Source organism: Anabrus simplex, chromosome 1 (genome assembly GCF_040414725.1).
Source record: "Anabrus simplex isolate iqAnaSimp1 chromosome 1, ASM4041472v1, whole genome shotgun sequence".
NCBI lineage: Eukaryota > Metazoa > Arthropoda > Insecta > Orthoptera > Tettigoniidae > Anabrus > Anabrus simplex.
In genome coordinates, this window is record NC_090265.1 from 1,749,786,267 (window position 1) to 1,749,806,632 (window position 20,366).

General features: G+C 36.2%; 1 protein-coding gene across 1 annotated transcript in view; it reads right to left on the reverse strand.

Annotated features, from left to right (window-relative positions):
• Positions 1-9,684: 9,684 nt before the first annotated feature.
• Positions 9,685-20,366, reverse strand: part of BicC (protein bicaudal C) — a 345,922-nt gene continuing 335,240 nt past the window's right edge. Inside the window, exon 16 of the mRNA XM_067138510.2 lies at positions 9,685-15,288. Coding sequence (XP_066994611.1) covers positions 15,260-15,288 — 29 coding nt within the window. The 3' untranslated portion in view covers positions 9,685-15,259. The remainder of the gene's footprint in view (positions 15,289-20,366) is intronic.

The window sequence follows — 20,366 nt, forward strand, 5'->3', positions numbered from 1 at the left end:
ATAAGAAAAGACCTTCATTGGGGTAATCACATAAATATGATTGTTAATAAAGGGTACAGATCTCTGCACATGTTTATGAGGGTATTTAGGGGTTGTAGTAAGGATGTAAAGGAGAGGGCATATAAGTCTCTGGTAAGACCCCAATTAGAGTATGGTTCCAGTGTATGGGACCCTCACCAGGATTGTTTGATTCAAGAACTGGAAAAAAATCCAAAGAAAAGCAGCTCGATTTGCTCTGGGTGATTTCCAACAAAAGAGTAGCGTTACAAAAATGTCGCAAAGTTTGGGTTAGAAAGACTTGGGAGAAAGGAGACTAGCTGCTCGATTAAGTGGTATGTTCAGAGCTGTCAGTAGAGAGATGGCGTGGGAGGGCATCGGTAGACGAATACGTTTGAGTGGTGTCTTTAAAAGTAGGAAATATCACAATATGAAGATAAAGTTGGAATTCAAGAGAACAAACTGGGGTAAATATTCATTTATAGGAAGGGGAGTTAGGGATTGGAATAACTTACGAAGGGAAATGTTCAATAATTTTCCAATTTCTTTGCGATCATTTAAGAAAAGGCTAGGAATACAACAGATAGGGAATCTGCCATGCGGGCGATTGCTCTAAATGCAGATCAGTAGCGATTGATTGAACTACTGAGCTGGTGGCCGGCCGTTCCAGCTCCGGCCGCCTCTTAATTTCTTTGCTCAGTATATGTTCAAAACTTTTTTGATGCTGTGCCCCAAAAGTGAAGTTCTTTGTTATGCTATACTTTAACCTCCCCTACTCTTGAGTAATGTCCAAGTAAGTTTTTGACAGAGGCATTCTAGGTCACATGTAGCTGCTGAAGGTGTGTGTGAACAGCTTTTGTTCCTTTGATGACTCCATTCCTTGTCTTCCCAATAACCAGATATATCAAAAATGTTAAATCCAGGAGAAGTGGTGAATTTATTTTTCTTGAGAGTAAATTACCTGCATACTTGGTGAATCCTGGTTGGATTGAAGCAGCATCTAAGGGTGAAAAGTTTTAAGGTCTTTGTTGAATGAAAGGGAAGTAATTATTGGTATGTTAAGTAATATACAATGAGTGCTGCAAATTATTTAAACATTTATTGCCATATTTTTACATTTGAACTGCCTAGTGGACAGAAATTTGCAATTCACGTCACTGAAAGCCAGTAAGACTGTCCATGTCACTCTAGAACTAACAAAAGCTGCTTGGAATTTTAACAAGCACAGTCATGATTTACTAAAATAGAGGAGTACAGTCCTCTTGTCCACACATAGAAAAAGGTTTCAGTGAAGTCAGTGCTTACAAATTACATTCTTGTAAACCATTGTCACATAGAAAACATTCACAATAACATTAATTCGTAACTTATTGCTGGTAACATACTTAGCTTACAAATAAGTGGCCTTTTTAACCACATGTCTAGAAGTTTCTGTTTTAATATTCTTGCATCGTAATTTTATGATCTGTTTGAAAAAGTCAAGTACTAAATAAGCAAGCAAATGGTAAACAAAAAAATACAGTGATCTAAGGCATATTTTTATTTTCATTATAAATAAATATCAAAAAAGGAATATTATTGTAAGTTTTTTTAGTGCTCAATAATTAATCTTCCACACTTAAATGTAATTTTACACATTCTCAGATTCCATTGACATTACCAGCTTGTATCAATTTCAATTGAAAATATTTTGATATTGAATTAACAACAAAAATGTGATCATATTTTTATTGTAATGTGCAACAATTTGAGTTAACTTTTATATGGGCAGTATAAGATTTTCTTTTTCTGGATTATTCTGATCCCATACTTCTTGCCAGGGGCCTGAATACAGAAAATTACTAGAGGTAGCCAAGAGGATCATTTTGCTGCCCATTTCCTGGTAGTGCCAACATGACTTCCAGCTATTAAGTTATAACAACAGTTCAGTTGACTCCGCACTGTAGTCGCGAGCAGTGTTAAGTGGCCATAGCTACATTCAAGGGGAAATATGCCCTTGCAGTTACCGTACATTCAACTAATTTCATGGTAAGAAGTAAGTTAAAAGTTTTTCAGTCTGACACACACACACACACACACACACACACACACACACACACACACACATAAATATTGCACTGTAACATACCTGTAAAAATATATTTTTATTCCTTGTTTGGTAGTGATTTTTACAGGTATAATATAGTTTAATAATGAAGGGAGTGAAGAATGAATCTAACGAGGACTTCAATGCATTAATCTTCACAAACGATGTAGTGATTTGGGGAGGAACAGGAGTAGTTCAACAGAAATCGAACACTTTGAATCAGCATTTTAAGCAGTTTGGCCTAAAAATCAGCAACACAAAAACAGTAGTGATGCCAGTCAGCGGGCAAGCCCTACAGGTTAACATTCAATTGGATGGTGAGAAACTGGAAAATGTTAACCATTTTCAATATCTTGGTACTATTGTAACTAGTGACACAAAGTCCTGTGCTGAAATTGCTAACAGAGTCCAAAAAGGAGCACAATTTTATCAAGTTAGGTCTCTTCAATGGGATAACCAAATACCTGCAAGTATAAAGAGAACCCTTTATCAAGTATATTTCATGCCAATTACTACCAGTGGCGGTTCGTGCTTGAAGGGCTATTGGGTGCCGCTCCGCCGCCTTTTCAAGAAACATTTAACGTTATTTCACTCTAACTGATTACATAAAGAGAGTCTAACTTACTGTATGTGGTGTGCTATTCAGTTACACAATGTTATCATTCTTGTTTCGGCTGTGCACATTTTGCTTTTCTACTTTCAAAAAATGGCAAAGGCTTTCAGACCATGGCTGCTGTCCAGCAAGCAGGATGTTTTCTCTACAATCTTGTGGCACTCGGGCTGTGGCAGGAGAGCACTCATTAGGTCCCTAGGCTTTGCAAGTGTGCGGGGTGTAGGAGGAGCCTGGAAGGATAATACGGGCTTGTCAGGGGAAGGAAGAGTGTGGGCGGTTTAAGCGCTGAACGGCGGAGCCCTCAGCAACATCGCCAACCACTTTACAACATACCTATGTAAGCTCCCCCAGCACCATGTCTTGCATGATTTGTTGTCAGAGATTAATTCCAAAACATTTTAAAAACAATGAATTCCATTATACTGACTATTTAAACAATTCAGTTCTATAAAGAAGCTAAAATAAAGATTCAGAATGTAACCATAATATGACTGTACTATTAGTAGAGTGGTCAAGTGGTTAAATACGGTTTTGTGCTTTGAAATTTGAGCTAAGACAAATTTGGGAGTGCACTGTTTATTTGTTTTCATGAATGTCATTATGACCACATGTGATCGCGATCAGTGAAACAGTGCAGTGCTATAGTAGTCTGGATTGTGTGTGCATAAATGCCATCGAACTGCAGTTCATTCATTCGTATATAATGTTGTAGTGCAAGTAGATTTCTATTCAGCCAGTGTCATTGGATTATTATTATTATTATTATTATTATTATTATTATTATTATTATTATTATTATTAATCTATAAGTATCATGGTGCTGGTCAGTGAAAACTGGACTGTTGTGTGTGTGTGTGTGTGGGGGGGGGGTGAGGGGAAATGGCGGTGCAGCCCTGCCATAGTAAAATGTCACAAACTGCCACCGATTACTACATGTGCCCTTGAAACATGCTGTTTCTACAATCAACAGCAGATATAGTAGCAGACTTCAAGCTGCAAAAGCAAAAATGTAAGAACATCAAGACTCAAATGGTTTGACCATGTAAAAAGAATGGATCAAATGAGAGCAGCAAGAAAATGGCTAAAAAAGGAACTGGAAGGCAAAAGACTTGGAGGCAGACCAAGGAAATGGTGGATCAATCAAGTAAAGCAGGACATGGAATGGCATTAAGTTGAGGAGGAAGAAATGGAGAGCACTCTTGTACCACACCCGGGCAACTGTTAAAGGGTGATGTTATAGTGTAATATCTATACTGAACTTGTGTGTTCACCATAATGTGACTGTACTATCTGTAGAGTCGTCAAATGTTAAAAACGTTTTCGTGCTTTGAAATTTGAGCAAGGAAAGAGAAATTTGGGGGTGCACTGTTTGTTTTCAGGAATGTCGTTCTCACCATGTGTGATTGTGATCAGTGAAACAGTGCTGTGCAGACTGAAAAGCTTGCAAGTTACATTTAAATGAGTCTATACTGGAAAATATGGCTTCCTTCTAAACACACTAGTCAGTTGGTGAACCAAACCAACCTGCAGAATGATGATCAATTAGGAAGTAGGAAACAATTAGGATTAGAGTGCAAACTGATATTAAGCTACATGAAGCTGTAAGTAAAGCTGCAGTCCGGGTCTGAACTATCACCTACTGTAACTAAAATTGAATTGAATAATAATGCTTAGGATTCACAATTTGCATCCCTTAATAGATTTTTCCTTTTAATAATATAGTTTGAATTATAAATCTGCAATTCAGAGAACTAGAGAACTTTTTGTGGTAGAATTTACTTTGCTCTAAATTTTCCCGATCAACATGTTTGACTGTATGTCGTGAATTTTGTAACTAAGAAATGTTAGTAAATTATGCATTACTAAACCTCTGTAAATTATCAAGTAAAATATTGCTAACGTCTAGTCTGGTGGCTAGGTTCGGAGAGTAAAACTGACCACCAAATTAAACAGTGTCCAAAGACTTGCGTGTCTAGGAATAACAGGGGCACTGGATACTACACCATTATGTGCAATGGAGGCCATCCTAGGTCTTCCCCCCTTACATTTATATGTTAAGGAAATAGCAGAAATGAGTGCTTACCACCTCTGGTCACTCGGAAGGTGATCCTTCAAGAATCCGAATAGAGGTCGTGCTTCTATTCTTACAAGGCTTCACCAGACCTGCCCTACGACAATGATGATCGGGGACCTGATGAAACCTAGTTTTAATCTGAATTATAAGTTCACAGTGGTGATATCCAAAAGGGAGGAGTGGGCCGCGGATGCTGGGGCCTGTCTTAGGTCTGGGGGCTGTACATGGTACACAGATGGCTCGCGGACGGAGACGGGCACAGGCGCTGGGGTCTGGGGGCCTAAGACAAGGCTCTCCCTTCCCATGGGTAAATATGCTACCGTCTTCCAGGCCGAAGTATATGCAATACTGGCCTGTGCTGTATATATATGGAACATGCCTCGACATAGAAGATGCATCACCATTTGCAGTGATAGCCAGGGAGCGTTAAAAGCACTATGTGCAGTTAGAACATCAAAAATGGTATGGGAGTGCCAAAGGATGTTAGATCAACTGTGTGAACTTAGCTCAGTTATCCTATTAGGGGTCCCTGGACTCACAGGAATCCGTGGAAATGAAGAAGCTGACAAACTGGCGAAACAAGGCTCAAAAGGTCCTTTCATAGGACCAGAGCCCTTCCTAGGAGTGTCACTCCGAAGTGTGAAATTGGTAATATCCAAGTGGACGAACCAGTCTCGCGTAGATATTTGGAAGAGGTTAACCATAGCAAGGCAGGCACGTGAACTTATCAAAGGGCTTAGCCAAAGTTATAAAAAGGTCCTGATAAATTTGAATGAGACCAGAACGCGAATGGTAGTTGGACTGTTGACAGGCCACAATACCTTACAGAGACACCTACACATCATTAATATCAGTCAGGATCCGATGTGTAAAAGATGCGGTAGGGAGGAAGAGACCTCTGCACATGTGTTGTGTCAGTGCGAGGCTCTTGCAAGCGCTAGACATCGATATCTTGGCTCACATTTTGTCAGCCTGGAAGACATCACGAATGCCAACATCCGGACACTGGTATCCTTTATAGGAGCACTAGGGGTGGACTAGGCAAACCTGTTTAAGGGACACAAAGGGTCTTCACATACCTACGTGTGGAGTCCTGCGAAGGCAGGGCTCACCCACTCCTTATCTATCTACGTATTGCTAATGTCTTGAAACTACTCCAGGAAAAATAACACTGATCAGAATAAGTAGGAAATTTATCAAATACATGGGGGTGGGGGGAGGGGATATTTTTTAAATTAGTTACAATCTGAGGTGTGTTATGACTAGAATAACTAGACCAAAATTAATAAACTAAGTTTTTTGATATTACTTGAACCTAGGTACAAGTTATCCTATTCTTGAAGTACATTTAAATAGCTGACAAAACTGCACTCACATTATTATGAACACAGTCTATAATACATAAATGCAAAATATCCAGTGATGTGCACTGACAGGAATAGTACAAAGAAAAAGTAACTGGTCTGAATTACAGTTGCCCAAAGAATACTTTTCTCAATTTAAATTTCTCAGTAAATAATAAAATTACAATTAAAATTACTTCACAGACTGCCAATCTTAACAAAATCCCAGACTTTTTCTCACATATGCCTGCAAATTTTCAAGGAAAAGATATTACTTCATTTTGTGAGGAATTTATGTTTAGTATAGAATCATCAAGAAGTTACCACTAAGCAGAACTAAACATGATACTTTAGAAATTCCAAACTGATTCTTTCCCATAAGTTTTATTTTAGTTGATGACTTTCTGCATTTGAAATAATAATTCGTTTTTAAAATCTCATCACTAAAGCCTTTATCTCTTGAGGGAAAGTACATTCTTGCATTGTTGAAAAGGCATTACAGGGGCACTTGAAAGAATATCTGTAATTTTAAGAATATCACCAGCTGTGATGGATAATGTAAGGCAAGTTTGATGTCTTTGGAAATACGGAATTATCAAGCTCTGGTGAAATATGCTGTAGTAGAACTGAAAGTACCAGGTGAGTTGGCCATGTGGTTAGGAGCGCGTGGCTGTGAGCTTCCATCCGGGAGATAGTGGGTTTGAATCTCACTGTCGGCAGCCCTGAAGATGGTTTTTCGTGGTTTCCCATTTTCACACCAGGCAAATGCTGGGGCTGTACCTTAATTAAGGCCATGGCTGCTTCCTTCCAACTCCTAGGCCTTTCCTATCCCATCATCGCCATAAGACCTATCTGTGTCCATGCGACGTAAAACAACTAGCAAAAAAAAAAAAAAAAGTATTTTCTTCATTATCACTTAATTTCTTCTTGTTTCTACTCCCATGTTATCTATATCGATAACCAGAATGTAACAATTGCAGTTTTATTTAAAGAAATACATTTTGATTAAAATTTATATTTTGTAAAAATTACTGAAAGAATATTTGTTTCAAGTTATTTGATTACTTCTTAATTACTTCTCAACTCTGGAAATATCATGTTGGTCCAAAATTTTTGGTTTAATATTTTTCAATTGAAAAAGAGAAATTAACAACTGAATAACTGAGATGGTCTCTATAAGTTACTCGACGGAACAAAAATACGGAATAAGAAGGTCAGGATAATTATAGAAGTACCCTTCCATTGCCAAAAATATCTCGGAAAGAACACCAGTAGCATAGACACGCAAGGAAGCACAGCCCACTTTGGCAGCAATAGCATTTAACTTTGAGATAAACAAGGAAAGACCCAGAGGAAAGCCGAAACATAGATGAATGGACAAAATCAACATGAATATGAAAGCAAAAACTACTAACCCCGACTGATGTTCATAGGAGAAAAAATTGGTGACAGCATTCTGGAAGAAGAAATCTGTGTTAGGATGCAGATATGAAAGGGAAACAAATAAGAGTGAATGAATAATACAGCCATATGCAACCTTGTAAGGTAGATCCTTCAATGAGGGTTGACGGCTCCTGCTGTATGTGGGAAATTGTTATTGTATATGTTCCGTGCAGTCAGTGGAGAGAGAGAGAGCGTGGAATGACATTAGTAGACAAAAACGTTTGAGTGGCATCTTTAAAAGTAGGTACCCAGGTCCGGTCTGACAGACCTACATATGCTTTTGGATAACATGAAAAGCCTTATCTCTGATTCTAATTCTTTACTCCTGTCATTTATATGTATAAGGTCCTGTGAGTTCCTTCTTCCCTGTTTGAAGTCGATACTCATTTTCTTCAAGAGTTTCTATACTAAGAATTTTCAAGGCAAAATTTAGAAAATCTAGAAAATTTAATTTAAATTTAATTCTTCTCAACACTGACCAAATAGTTATAAAGCATAGGAGAGGCACCAGCTTCCTGTGCTCAAGGTTGTAGGACTGACTTTGGGTACAGTGTTCATCATCATGATCATCATCATCATCATCATCATCATCATCATCATCATCATCGGCAGTGGTCAAAGATATTCCTCTTTCCTCCAGTCATGATAGAGTAGATGGCAGTTCTTCAGAATATTTTTTGATGAATACTAATTGAATGGATGAAATCCATTACAGTATAAGTAGCATTTTGGTCATTCAGAGAAAAAGGCATTTAAACATCTTCAACACTCATATAAAGCATGCAATTTGTAGTTATACCACCCATCACTAGAGTGCAGAATATTACTGGTATCACTTGTATCTCTTTGTTGGTGAAAGGATACATCCTCCCGGAGTTGCATCCTGCACTTACTCATTTTTTTTAAAATGTCACTTATACCGTTATGGTCTTCATCCATTCAATTGACTGTAATTTAGCTGCACTGCATGCCTGGATAGCTGTTGGAATGCTTTTGGCTTTCTGTTCATCTAAGGCTCCTAACGCCTGCAGGAAAATATAATTTGGTTTCATAAGTGCGAATTACTATTCCAACATTTCAATTATTCATTCATTCATTCATTTCTATAGTTTTACCTCTCCCTTATAGATACATTTACATGACCCATGCAGCTCAGTGCTAAAAATATAAATCTTTACATTCTTATCATCTAAATGATCACAGTAGTAGAGAGTTGTGTTTATCCATGACCCCCATTTAGTTAGTATTGTTTCCAGAGGCAAAGAAACACCTGGCAGCAGATCCTAAAAGTTTGATCCTAGATGATGCCTTTCTGAAGACCTTCTTTACATAACTGCATTTACTTCCGGGAATTGATATCGTACTACTTCTGCTATCCTAAGAATTCCATGTGCCAGACATGTAATATGTTTTTACTTAGTTGTTTAGACTTGTCACCATCAGTTAACACACTTTTCTGATGAGTCACTTGTTATTTGGAAACTCTTTCCACAAGGCATCTGAATATTGCATCATGGTTTCAAATAAAAAAATATGATTTAAACATTCCTTAAATTAATGCAGTACATTGTGGCATCATACACAACCATTAACACGGCTCAAGGTATATAGGGTCATCTTCCCCATCCTTCACTTGAGTAATTATTGTCTGGCGCATCCACTTCAAAATTAGTTTCAATTTGCAAAGAGTAGAACACAATAATAGACAGGTAATAAACAACTTCCTGAGACTGTTGTGATGCCAGAAGAAAAATAGAATAAACTCAGAATTCGTCAGTAGACCATTATTTTCCTATTTCTATAATGCCTTTACTAAATCCAGAAATTTGTTTTCAGTTCCTGAATATAATTGCTTAAGCTCGTATGGCTGGCATTCAATTCTATGTATTAGTTTTCTGGGCTTGTAGATCATGGTCCAAAAGGAATGTCAGCAGTGGTATTGCTGACCTTCAGAGATATCAGAGAGAGAGAATCGGTCGAGTTGGCCTTGCGGTTAGGAGCGCGCAACTGTGAGCTTGCATCTGGGAGATAGTGGGTTCGAGCCCCACTGTTGGCAGTCCTTAAGATGGTTTTCCATGGTTTCTCATTGTCACACTAGGCAAATGCTGGGGCTGCACCTAATTAAGGCCACGGCCGATTTCTTCCCACTCCTAGTCCTTTCCCATCCCATCGTCGCCGTAAGACCTGTGTTGGTGCGACGTAAAGCAATTGTAAAAAAAACAAAAGAAAGAAAGAGACCAGACCCTTGAGAATGCTAAATGCAGTCTTCAGTGAAATTTCAGGAGACCACTTCCTGAACTTTTGCATCTTGAAAGTATCATATTTTATTCTCCCCTCTCCCCTTTATAACCATGTAGTTTACCCCATCTAGTCCCTTCTGTAAGTATCTTCACCATCACCTTTCAAGTCATCAAAACCAATATAATGGCTAGATATAACACATATTCTTATACCAAGAAATTGACTGCCGAACTACAAAATAGACTGTCGAGCATACACAATAAAGTGACTTAAAGGTATATAAGAAAGATTTACTTTTCAAGTAATGCAAAAATGGATCGAGTAGGTTTACATATCGCAATAACCCTGCACATTCCCGCAGTGGCACAAAACCATACTCTTCAGTGTTGTGCAGTCAGTTATTCAATACTTTTATTGAATGTACAATTTCAAAAACGACATTAAAAATTAACTTATAGAATGTCATTTCACACAGCTTCATTGAAGCAAACAAGTATAAGATGTGGATAAGAAATATTTCTGTTTATGCCTTCATAGAAAGACTAAAAGATTTGCCTGTGACCAGCACAAGGCATTACATATTTTCATGACTTAAGCAAAAATGTCTGATAAACATTTTTTTAAACAAATTTAATGTAATTCCTGCATCAACAAGCAACTTATTTCTCTCTTGTGCCAAATGAAAGAATTTCTTCATTTGCATAAACAACAGCATTTTTCATCAGGCCTCAGTTTCAACTATTTTAAAAATGTTAACAGTTTTATCTTCAGTTTATAATGATTGTTAGGCCAAATGTTTTAAAATATAATGAAAATTAAATAAGTGCTACCTTTTCTACTTAGTATGTCAGATGTTGAAGCATTCAAAGTAGTCTTCGTATGGAATGTATTCTAAACTGACAACAGCTTAATTAAATTATCAGTTAGTTATGCCAGAACTTTGTTAAAATTGCAAGAATATGTAGGCTAAACAATTCAATGGATTGTCTATAAAGATACAAAACAATATACTGTATTCTGTGCACAAGTTTCTCTGTATTTTTTTTTTTTTTCCTTCAAAAAATATTCCAACCTATTTTAAATATGGATGAAGTATTTCCCATTTTGTCTTTCAATACTGCAGAATTTTAAGGATTTGTTATCATAAATTGTTTTACATTTTGAAATCAAGGGAATTATTGTAGTTTGTTGTAGCTTGTTTATAGATTTGACTCTTAAAGTAGAATATTGAAGTATAAGGGTATACATAAATTTAAAACATAAAAACTCAATTCAAAAAAGCTCTGTATTACTGTAATTTTGAATTCAAATACTTGGCTATGTACCCTCTAATTAACAACTCTTAAAAAAGGAGTACCCAAGGTTTCCAGTTTTTTAAACTGAATGAAAACTGATCCCCACTTTTTTTTTGGAAAGAATTTTCTATTCAAAAATAAATAAATAAATTAAAAAGTTGGATGGTTCTAAGTGTGAATGAATGATTCATAGTAAGTCATGTGGAAACGTTTATTTTCTTATACTGGTCAATATGTACAAGATCTGCAAATTTGAAACTTGTCAGGTGTAATATCTTTGTTAATATGGGAGTAAAAGTTAAAAGTATAAGCATGAAAATTTAATGAGGAACATGGATTATAATTTATAACTTTAGGAAATTTTCTTAGAAAGGAAGAAATGCAAGAGCAGAAATTTAGATTCAAGGCAGCTAGCATAGCTAATTGCCAATTACTGAAGTTCATAATCTATTTTCAAGTTTGCTTTTATGGAAAGATTTGAGGAATAAGACAGTGCACCGCAAAATACAGGTAATTGTTGTTACGCTTATGCATCAAGAATAATATTGTTAATGGAGTAGTCTATTCCAGCTAGGCAAGGATTTGAAGTATAGGCAAGTATCGGCATTTGTTTTGTCAAAAATACTGGATTTTTGAGAATTCTTCATCAGCTAGGACCACTTTTGGATGAAGTAAAATGTAACTTTCTGCTAATGATTGGCCTTTCTTTTGAAGTTTAATAATTTAGCAAAAGTATTTAAATCCTCCAGTTTGCTAGCCTATGGTTGCACTCAGGAAGAGCACTTATATTTCACCTATAAACAGTAGATCTTTCTGTAACTATGTAGCACTTAAACTGGATTGGCTTTTGTAAAAGTGAATGAATGCTTGTTTACTGTTCAGTTCATCTCATGAGAAACAAGCACGTCTCTTCTTATGTAGGATAAATCTAGGTAGACAGTCGAATTGCTTTGAAAAAGCTGAACTGGCTGTAGGTGGAACAAAACTCTCCTTGAAGATGTGGCCAAGGTTCAACAGCCAGGAAGACAATTTTCCATTATATTTTATCCATGTATGGCTATACCAGCACAGGAAGAAAATGCTTATGAACCATAATCTGATGAGTACAACTGGAAAAGGGGCTCCCTTTAAAAGTTTAACTAACAGGAGGAAGCCATATCTATGAAGTCATCAATATCATTCAAACTTGGAGTTTTTTGCCCATGTCAAAACTCTTGATGCATACCCATATATTTTCAAACTTCCTAAATGATTGGCAACCCTGTAACCATGCTTTATACTAGAAAGAGCAAGTGGGAGCAAGTGATAAATATCTGTAAGAATATTTCAATTGTTAATTTCAAATTTGTGTATCAGTAAAACCACTCAGTATTTCTGAAGATGCAGAGCGACAGAATTTGAAGCAACTGGTGTGCAGACAGTTTTGATCGAGACTGTACAAGGATGACATTACACTTCTTTAAAATTCAAAGACTTTCAGATATTTAGTGGTTTTGTGAAGGCAGGAACAACAGGCTACAATTTATAATTTTTGATAATGGATAGATTTACATGTATTAATTAGAATCAATAGAAAACAGCTCAAATTTTCTATGGGGTCACAAAGGCCAACCAACTTCAACAAGCAGAGTTTTTACATCCTCAACAGTAATCTAGGACCAAGACTGAACAAGAAAACTCGATTTTAGGTACCGTATTTGCTGTAGATATTTCTTGAACATGCTATAAGTCAGATCTGCTGTCTATGTATTGCTGTCGTAGCCCCTTACATGTTTTGACAAGTATGGTGATAATTTCAAATACTTCATCGAAATAATAGTTCTATTATTCCATAGATACTTGTCAAACATAACATTTTGAAAGCTAAACAATGTCAGAAGTGATGTATTTTCACAGAAGCAGTATCTTTGATGCACTTTTCTTCACTTATCAATAAATTTCCATTTTCCTGATTGATATTCTTTACTTTCCTTAGAAATGTAATCTCTCAAAATATATATTGTATATGTCATTTTCCTGCAAAATCTGCTATCACCAGTTGGTAGATGAATTTAAGTATCAGCAATGTAATAATTTGTAGACAAAGGCAGAGTGTTAAGAAAGATCATTCCTTCCTAGTAATTTTAACTTTACCGTCTGACAAACTGGACTTCTGATCTTTTATAACTATTCACTATGGATTCTAAGGCATCAGTACATGTAAATAATTAGTACATATAAATACACACTATCTTTGGTAGTTCAATTACGATGCAAGAATAAAATTACCAAACATCTAAAATTAGTCTACTATGTTTAGTTCAACTTATTTTCATAGGATTATTTTGCTTAAAATGTTATACATCATTAAATAGTCTGACATTTTCATAATAATTCTCATAAAAGTCATATACAAGCACCATCGATATGCACAAATTAAGGCACTATAGTACACAAATTAATTGAGCAATCGATAAACAACAAAAAACATTAATACAAAAAATCAAGGAATATTCTTTTAAAATTTCACAGCCTTTGCATTCAAGAAACGTTCTGTCTTGAACGATAGTATATTTCTGGCTAGTCTTTAATGCTTTGCATTGTACCTTGGCAATATATACAGTAGAAAGCATCCTACACACTATGTTTTATGGAAGGTCATTTTGAAGAAAAGGATTGCAATGTTGTTATTCTAATATTTGTACTAATGATATGTCTCATTGCCAAGTAGTACAATATTGCTAGTACCATTGAAAAATTTCTTTATGACCAATATAAATATACAAATTTTTTATGTCACAGTTTTTTCCTTACAATAATTCTTGACTAGCTTGAGGTACATCAGTATTGTTCGTCCATGACGAACATTCTCCAACAGAGTTTAGAATACTGATTGATAGCATTTTGAAAGTTTGGCCATAAAGTAATTTGAAGAAGATATTGAATTTGCAGTATCATCTTTCTATTTCACATGTAACCAGATTACAATTTTTAAAAGCATGATTTTTGCATTGGTCCCACAAATTGCATACTGTAGGTATTTTCCAAGTAACACCAGTATAAATTCTCATTAGCTATCCATAGCCTGTGCAGTTTTTCTGAAATATTTATATTAAAAATAAACTATTGCAGTTACACTATCAATTGTTTTCAATATTGTATATGTTCTGTTAGAGAAGTTTTGCTTATTCATATGAACTGGCTGCGTAAGATTTAATTATTTTCTTTTACATAACAAATTTACTTTTCCTTCTCGAAATCAAAAATAATTTGAGTATTGTTCCAAGCACAATATTTACTTAATTTCAATTTTTCAACAGATATTTTAAATTTAAAGGTCATTTCTTTTCCAACAAGCATACTGAGCAAAATTATCACACTTAGAACACAGTGCCATATTTGAATATAAATGGACATTTGCTCTGTTAAGACACTAATAGTTTATTTGGTTCCCCAGATCCTAATAATGAGTAAAATGGTTTGAAACATTCAATAAAAACTTTGTTAACAACCTCATCAATAAAATAATTACACATTACTATTAGCATGCACAAATATGAAAATAGAAAAAAAATATAGCAAACATGTATAGATATAAATCAATGTAAATAATATCTAATGGATATAAAGGTCAACATTTTTTATGTAATCCAGAGATCAATTGCATGCCTGTTCCCAAAATTAGAAATTTCATTAAATGTCCAAGTATTCCTTCTATATTTGTTGTATTTTCGTTTTGCACAAGTAAAGAGTGGAATTATTAAAACTACCAATTTCAAGTATTTAAGTTCAGTAAAATTGAGATGGACAATTGAAAAACAACTCACCATGATGGTAAGTTATATGCATTTGGGGTTACTTGGAATTTGAAATCAATACACCGTTTATATCCTGAAGGAAATTTGAACACTGCCTTATTTATGAATTATTTAACAGGAGATAATCCAGACATTAAACATTCTGATAAGAATTTCCTTCTAATTTAAATAAGGATTATCAGAATTAATTGTCAGGATTACTCCTATGTTCCACTGAATAACAAAATCTCAATGGAACAAACCTTTTGTAATAATTTTTGAATACATTTATATTAACCATATCTTTCTTTTCCTAATTTTAAATATTGCAACAGCAGTAATGTTACCCGTACTCTAAATGAAGGTAATATCCGTCTGCACTGGCCTCCTTTCAAAACTGAAGGCGTCTTTTTCGCAAGTCTGAAATAGAGAAAATGTCTGTTTTAGAAGAGCATATGTGCAATATCAAAAACGTGATCATTTCAAGTCTGCGAGGGTTATTTTACAATTCAGAGTTTTTACTAAACCTACTGTGGAATGAAACCAGAATTTTCAAATAATTGTCAGTCACAAGCACAAAGGAAGAATTTATTCCTCGCACGTTGCTTTACGTCTCGCTGACACAGATGGGTCTTATGGCAGTGATGGGGTAGGAAAGGGCCAGCAGTTGGAAGGAAGCAGCATTGGCCTTAAGGTACAGCCCCAGAATTTACCTGGTGTGAAAATGGGCTGCAAATTTTAATGAAAATCACGATAGAATTGATTTGGCAATATTATGCTATCAAAGTAGATAAGTTTCATGTTCCGTATTGATGATAGACAACTGTGGTATGGGGTTAGGTCCACCTAATCAATACCAATTTGTTTACTAAATGTACTATACCAATTTGATTTTTTGGTTAACTTATAAGGCTGATGACCCCAACTCAGGTCAAAACTAACTAACTAACCCCCCCCCCCCCCCGATCTCTCTCTCTCTCTCTCTCTCTCTCTCTCTCTCTCTCTCTCTCTCTCTCTCTCTCTCTCTCTCGTGTGTGTGTGTTTGTTGAGACTGTTCAGACTAGTTGTCCTCTAGTGTTTTCTTTCTTTCTATTTCTCCCTCTATTCACTCTGACCGTTCTATGCGTTTTTCCCGTTACATTTTCCTTTTGATCTGCTCATGCTGGGCATTTCGTCCCATGGGCGCATGCTACTGTAAGCGAGCGGGCGATGAGCATATACTGTTTGGCTGCAGTGACGCTGTTACATCACAAGCCGTGAAGGTTGCATGAATTTCTGCCAGTCGCTCTCTATCACTGCGGCGATACCCCGAGTTTAAAATGGAGGCAGAAAATAATGAAAGAAAGAAAGAGAGCTGAAATCAAAGTCATTTTCAATTTATGTTTTAAGAAGTGTTATTTATGTTCATTGTAGTTTACGTATTTTGACTGGATACAAGCTCAAATATTTTCGTACTACAGGTAATGAAATGCAGTTTTCATCATTATATTTAAAGAGGTGCTTTAGAAACATATCTACTATAATATGGAGTTAACATGGATAAGCTGTGGTTTATGATTGCTTGGGTATAAATTATCTGACAAACTTAAAAATCCAATAATACTTACCGGGAATAACATCAGTGAGGATATTTATTTTAAGGCATACTGTGTATTTGGTAGATGCACTTACATTGTCCTCATACTTTAATCTTGGATAGTAAATATCCATGTCTTCACTCATGATTAAACTCCCTTGCCATTCAGTTGCCTGATAAGTTTTAAATACTATTTTCAGAAATTCAGTTAACGGGGGAAGTCACATAAATAAATCAATCAATACTGATCTGCATTTAGGGCAGACGCCCAGGTGGCAGATTCCCTATCTGTTGTTTTCTTAGCCTTTTCCTAAACGATTTCAAAAAAATTGGAAATTTATTGAACGTCGCCCTTGGTAAGTTATTCCAATCCCTAACTCCCCTTCCTATAAATGAATATTTGCCCCAGTTTGTCCTCTTGAATTCCAACTTTATCTTCATATTGTGATCTTTCCTACTTTAATAAACGCCACTCAAACTTATTCGTCTACTAATGTCATTCCACACCATCTCTCCGCTGACAGCTCGGAACACACCACTTACTACATGTAACCAATCTCATTAGACCCGTATTGAACTATGCTATGATATACTAACAATTTGTCGGTTGTTTTGATCCACCTTTTCAATACAAATTACAGTTTGTGTTGCTAAGTTGTAATGTTACAACACTAATTTACCGGGACATGTTTCGCTTTTATTCACAAGCATCATCAGCCTATACAATTGCCTCAAGGTTTGTCATATTTGGATTGTTGTTACAAATTTCATTACATTGAATGTAAATCTAATTTCAGTGATAACAATATTTAAAACATAAGAATAATATACACATTAAAAATTATGACAATATGATTTGCAATGTTAAAATGGAGTAAATCTTAATTCTAAAACACATTGACGTCCAAAACACAGTTTTTACAATTTGAAAATTTGGCAAAAAATTGTTTGCAATGTTAAAATAAAATTGATTCAACTATAATTTGGCATTAAAATTTGAGTCATAAATATAAATATTGGATGTTAATGTATAGGATCCATAGTTTCTGAAGTGTGTTGGTTTCTAGAATACAGTAACATTTCAGTATTGAGAATTTTAGTTAAGAATTGTTCTCTCTAAATAATGTTATTAAAAAAGATTGTAATTTTGCATCATGCGTGATTAGAGTCATGATGATAATCTAGAATTGAAGTCTTGGGTTCGTTGGAAAATGGCTTCTAGATTTGATGAGGCTTGCTGCTGCAGTTTGGCAATTTGATCAGAGGAAGTATTGATATATTTAATTCTTGTTTGTAGCGACCAGACTCTCCATTGGAAGTTGATTGTTTTGATGTAAGTTATGGTTAAAAGGGGCTTTAATCCAAATTTTGAGTATCTGATTATGTTTCTTTCAATTTATAGAATGGAAGAAGCATCTGGAACAAATGAAGATGAACTTAAGTAATATTGTGTGTGTGTTGTGCTTGTAATGCGAGTGTTTATGTTGCATTATTACTTACCCCTTTGTCTGCTGCTACAGAATCTTGTGGACCTTATTGCGTTACTGTGACTTGTCTGTTGTGGTTCTACTCCTTGTGTTGTACGTATGAAAGAGCTGTTGTGAAGGATGGTTAGGGGGTTGAGGGGAAGAGATGTTGGGCAGGGCGTTTGCTATTGACGTGCTATGTGGTAGGGAATTTTTATCTGTTGTCGATGTGGGGGTAGAGGACGATCCTGCAGGCGGGGCGTTAAGCTTTGGTGTGTTATGTGGAGGGGGACTTTTTTGCATTGCCGAAATGGTTTCAGTTGTGAGTGTATTTAGATGGAATATTTTAAAGAATTTGCTTTTATGTAATTTGAGATTTCGTAATAATGTTGGCAACTGCTCTATTAACAGACTTTATTTCTACCACGTCATTCAAGTTCTTTCCTTTATTAAAATATTGATCCAAATAAATATATATGTTTTCGAACTCTGTCATTAGCTTCCCCTTTTCGATTCTTTTTATTATTGTAAGGTCTTTGTCTATTGAGGTGTAATGATGGCCGGTTTCTTTCATATGATTACTCATTGCGGAGTATTTATTGTGTTTTAAGGCGTTAAAGTGTTCCATGTATATGGTTAGGAAACTGCATCCAGTTTGGCCAACATATGAAGATTTACACCAGTGGCGTATTCTGGAATCTCCATTGAGGCATGCAACTAGTAACCATGCAGTTAACACAATGTATTAAGTAAATTTCAATTCTACTCACCCTAATTACATGTAGGTGAACTCGAGCCAAACAGTTTTACTGTAAGTTTCTGGATTGAACGTGCGTACACAATTCTTGTTTTCTCTTTTTAAATTTACGAGGGTCCGCCTCTGTGGTGTAGTAGTTAATGTAATTAGCTGCCACCCCCGGAGGCCCGGGTTCGCTTCCCGGCTCTGCCACGAAATTTGAAAAGTGGTACGAGGGCTGGAACGGGGTCCACTCAGCCTCGGGAGGTCAAGTGAGTAGAGATGGGTTCGATTCCCACCTCAGCCATCCTCGAAGTGGTTTTCCGTGGTTTCCCACTTCTCCTCCAGGCAAATGCCGGGATGGTACCTAACTTCAGGCCACGACCGCTTCCTTCCCTCTTCCTTGTCTATCCCTTCCTATCTTCCCATCCCCCGCAAGGCCCCTGTTCAGCATAGCAGGTGAGGCAGCCTGGGCGAGGTACTGATCATCCTCCCCAGTTGTATCCCCCGACCCAGAGTCTGAAGCTCCAGGACACTGCCCTTGAGGCGGTAGAGGAAGGATCCCTCGCTGAGTCCGAGGGAAAAGCCAACCCTGGAGGGTAAGCAGATTAATAATAATAATAATAATAATAATAATAATAATAATAATAATAATAATAATAATAATAATAATAATAATAAGAAGAAGAAGAAGAAGAAGAAGAAGAAATTTACGAGGGAACGTAGAGGTCTCGCGGCTTTAACTATTTGCATCTTTTCATTAAACGAACGGCCAGTAAATGGCTTTTCAAACTGATTTACAATTAAATCCGTTTTAGACTCATCCATCGTTAATACCACATTGCGCAAAATATAATAAAACTCCGAAAACGACGAATAGCACAGAGGAACAGCACACACAGAATGAACTCACTAATCAGCAAACCACACAATGAATTAACTCACTAGTTAAGCCACAACTCAAGCACTGGAGATAAGTCACCCCAGCGGCATTGGTCAGTTTCTTCACGTTGGGTTCTCGCTAGGGGGTAATCTGTGTGTCCCGTTCGCTGTAAACATGTCGACTTTCTCCAAGTTGCTAACAGATGGCAGAGGGTAGCACGGGTATGGGGTGACAAATTCTGACCAAGTTTCAATTGCAGCGACATCGTTCGGAGGGTTTCAGAACTACGTCTGCCACTGAATGCAATTTTAAGATTGAATGCCATACGTCGTTAACTCCTACATTTGCTGTCTCTTTCTTCCGAGAGTGGAGTAGACGGCGAGACTACACCAGCACCACACGTAGTCAAGCAACGGAACTAATACAGTTGCGGACCTTTTGAACTTCTGAGAGATGAAATCATTAATATTTGACCTGAAACAACCTAAAATCGTAAATCAGACAGTTTTTTGTGTTATCATAACGCATGCAATGAATGCCTTGCATTCAAGGAGAATACGCCCCTGATTTACACTGTGCGCATGTTAGTCTGTATATTCTGGAGCCTTGAAATTTGTTATTGTAGGCATTTACTGTCTTATGGTTAAAAAATAAGTTTTTGTTAGTGTTATATGTTTTAAAGGCTATTTGCATATCCTGTTTTCTGAGTGGGTTTGCTATTTGGTGAATCTTTGAACTGGTGTAAGTGAAGGTTGCGTATTTGGATTTTTTAGTCTTTTCCGGTGCGAGGTTTGTGGCTATTTTGAGCTTTACTGTGTTGATGATTCGATTTACTCT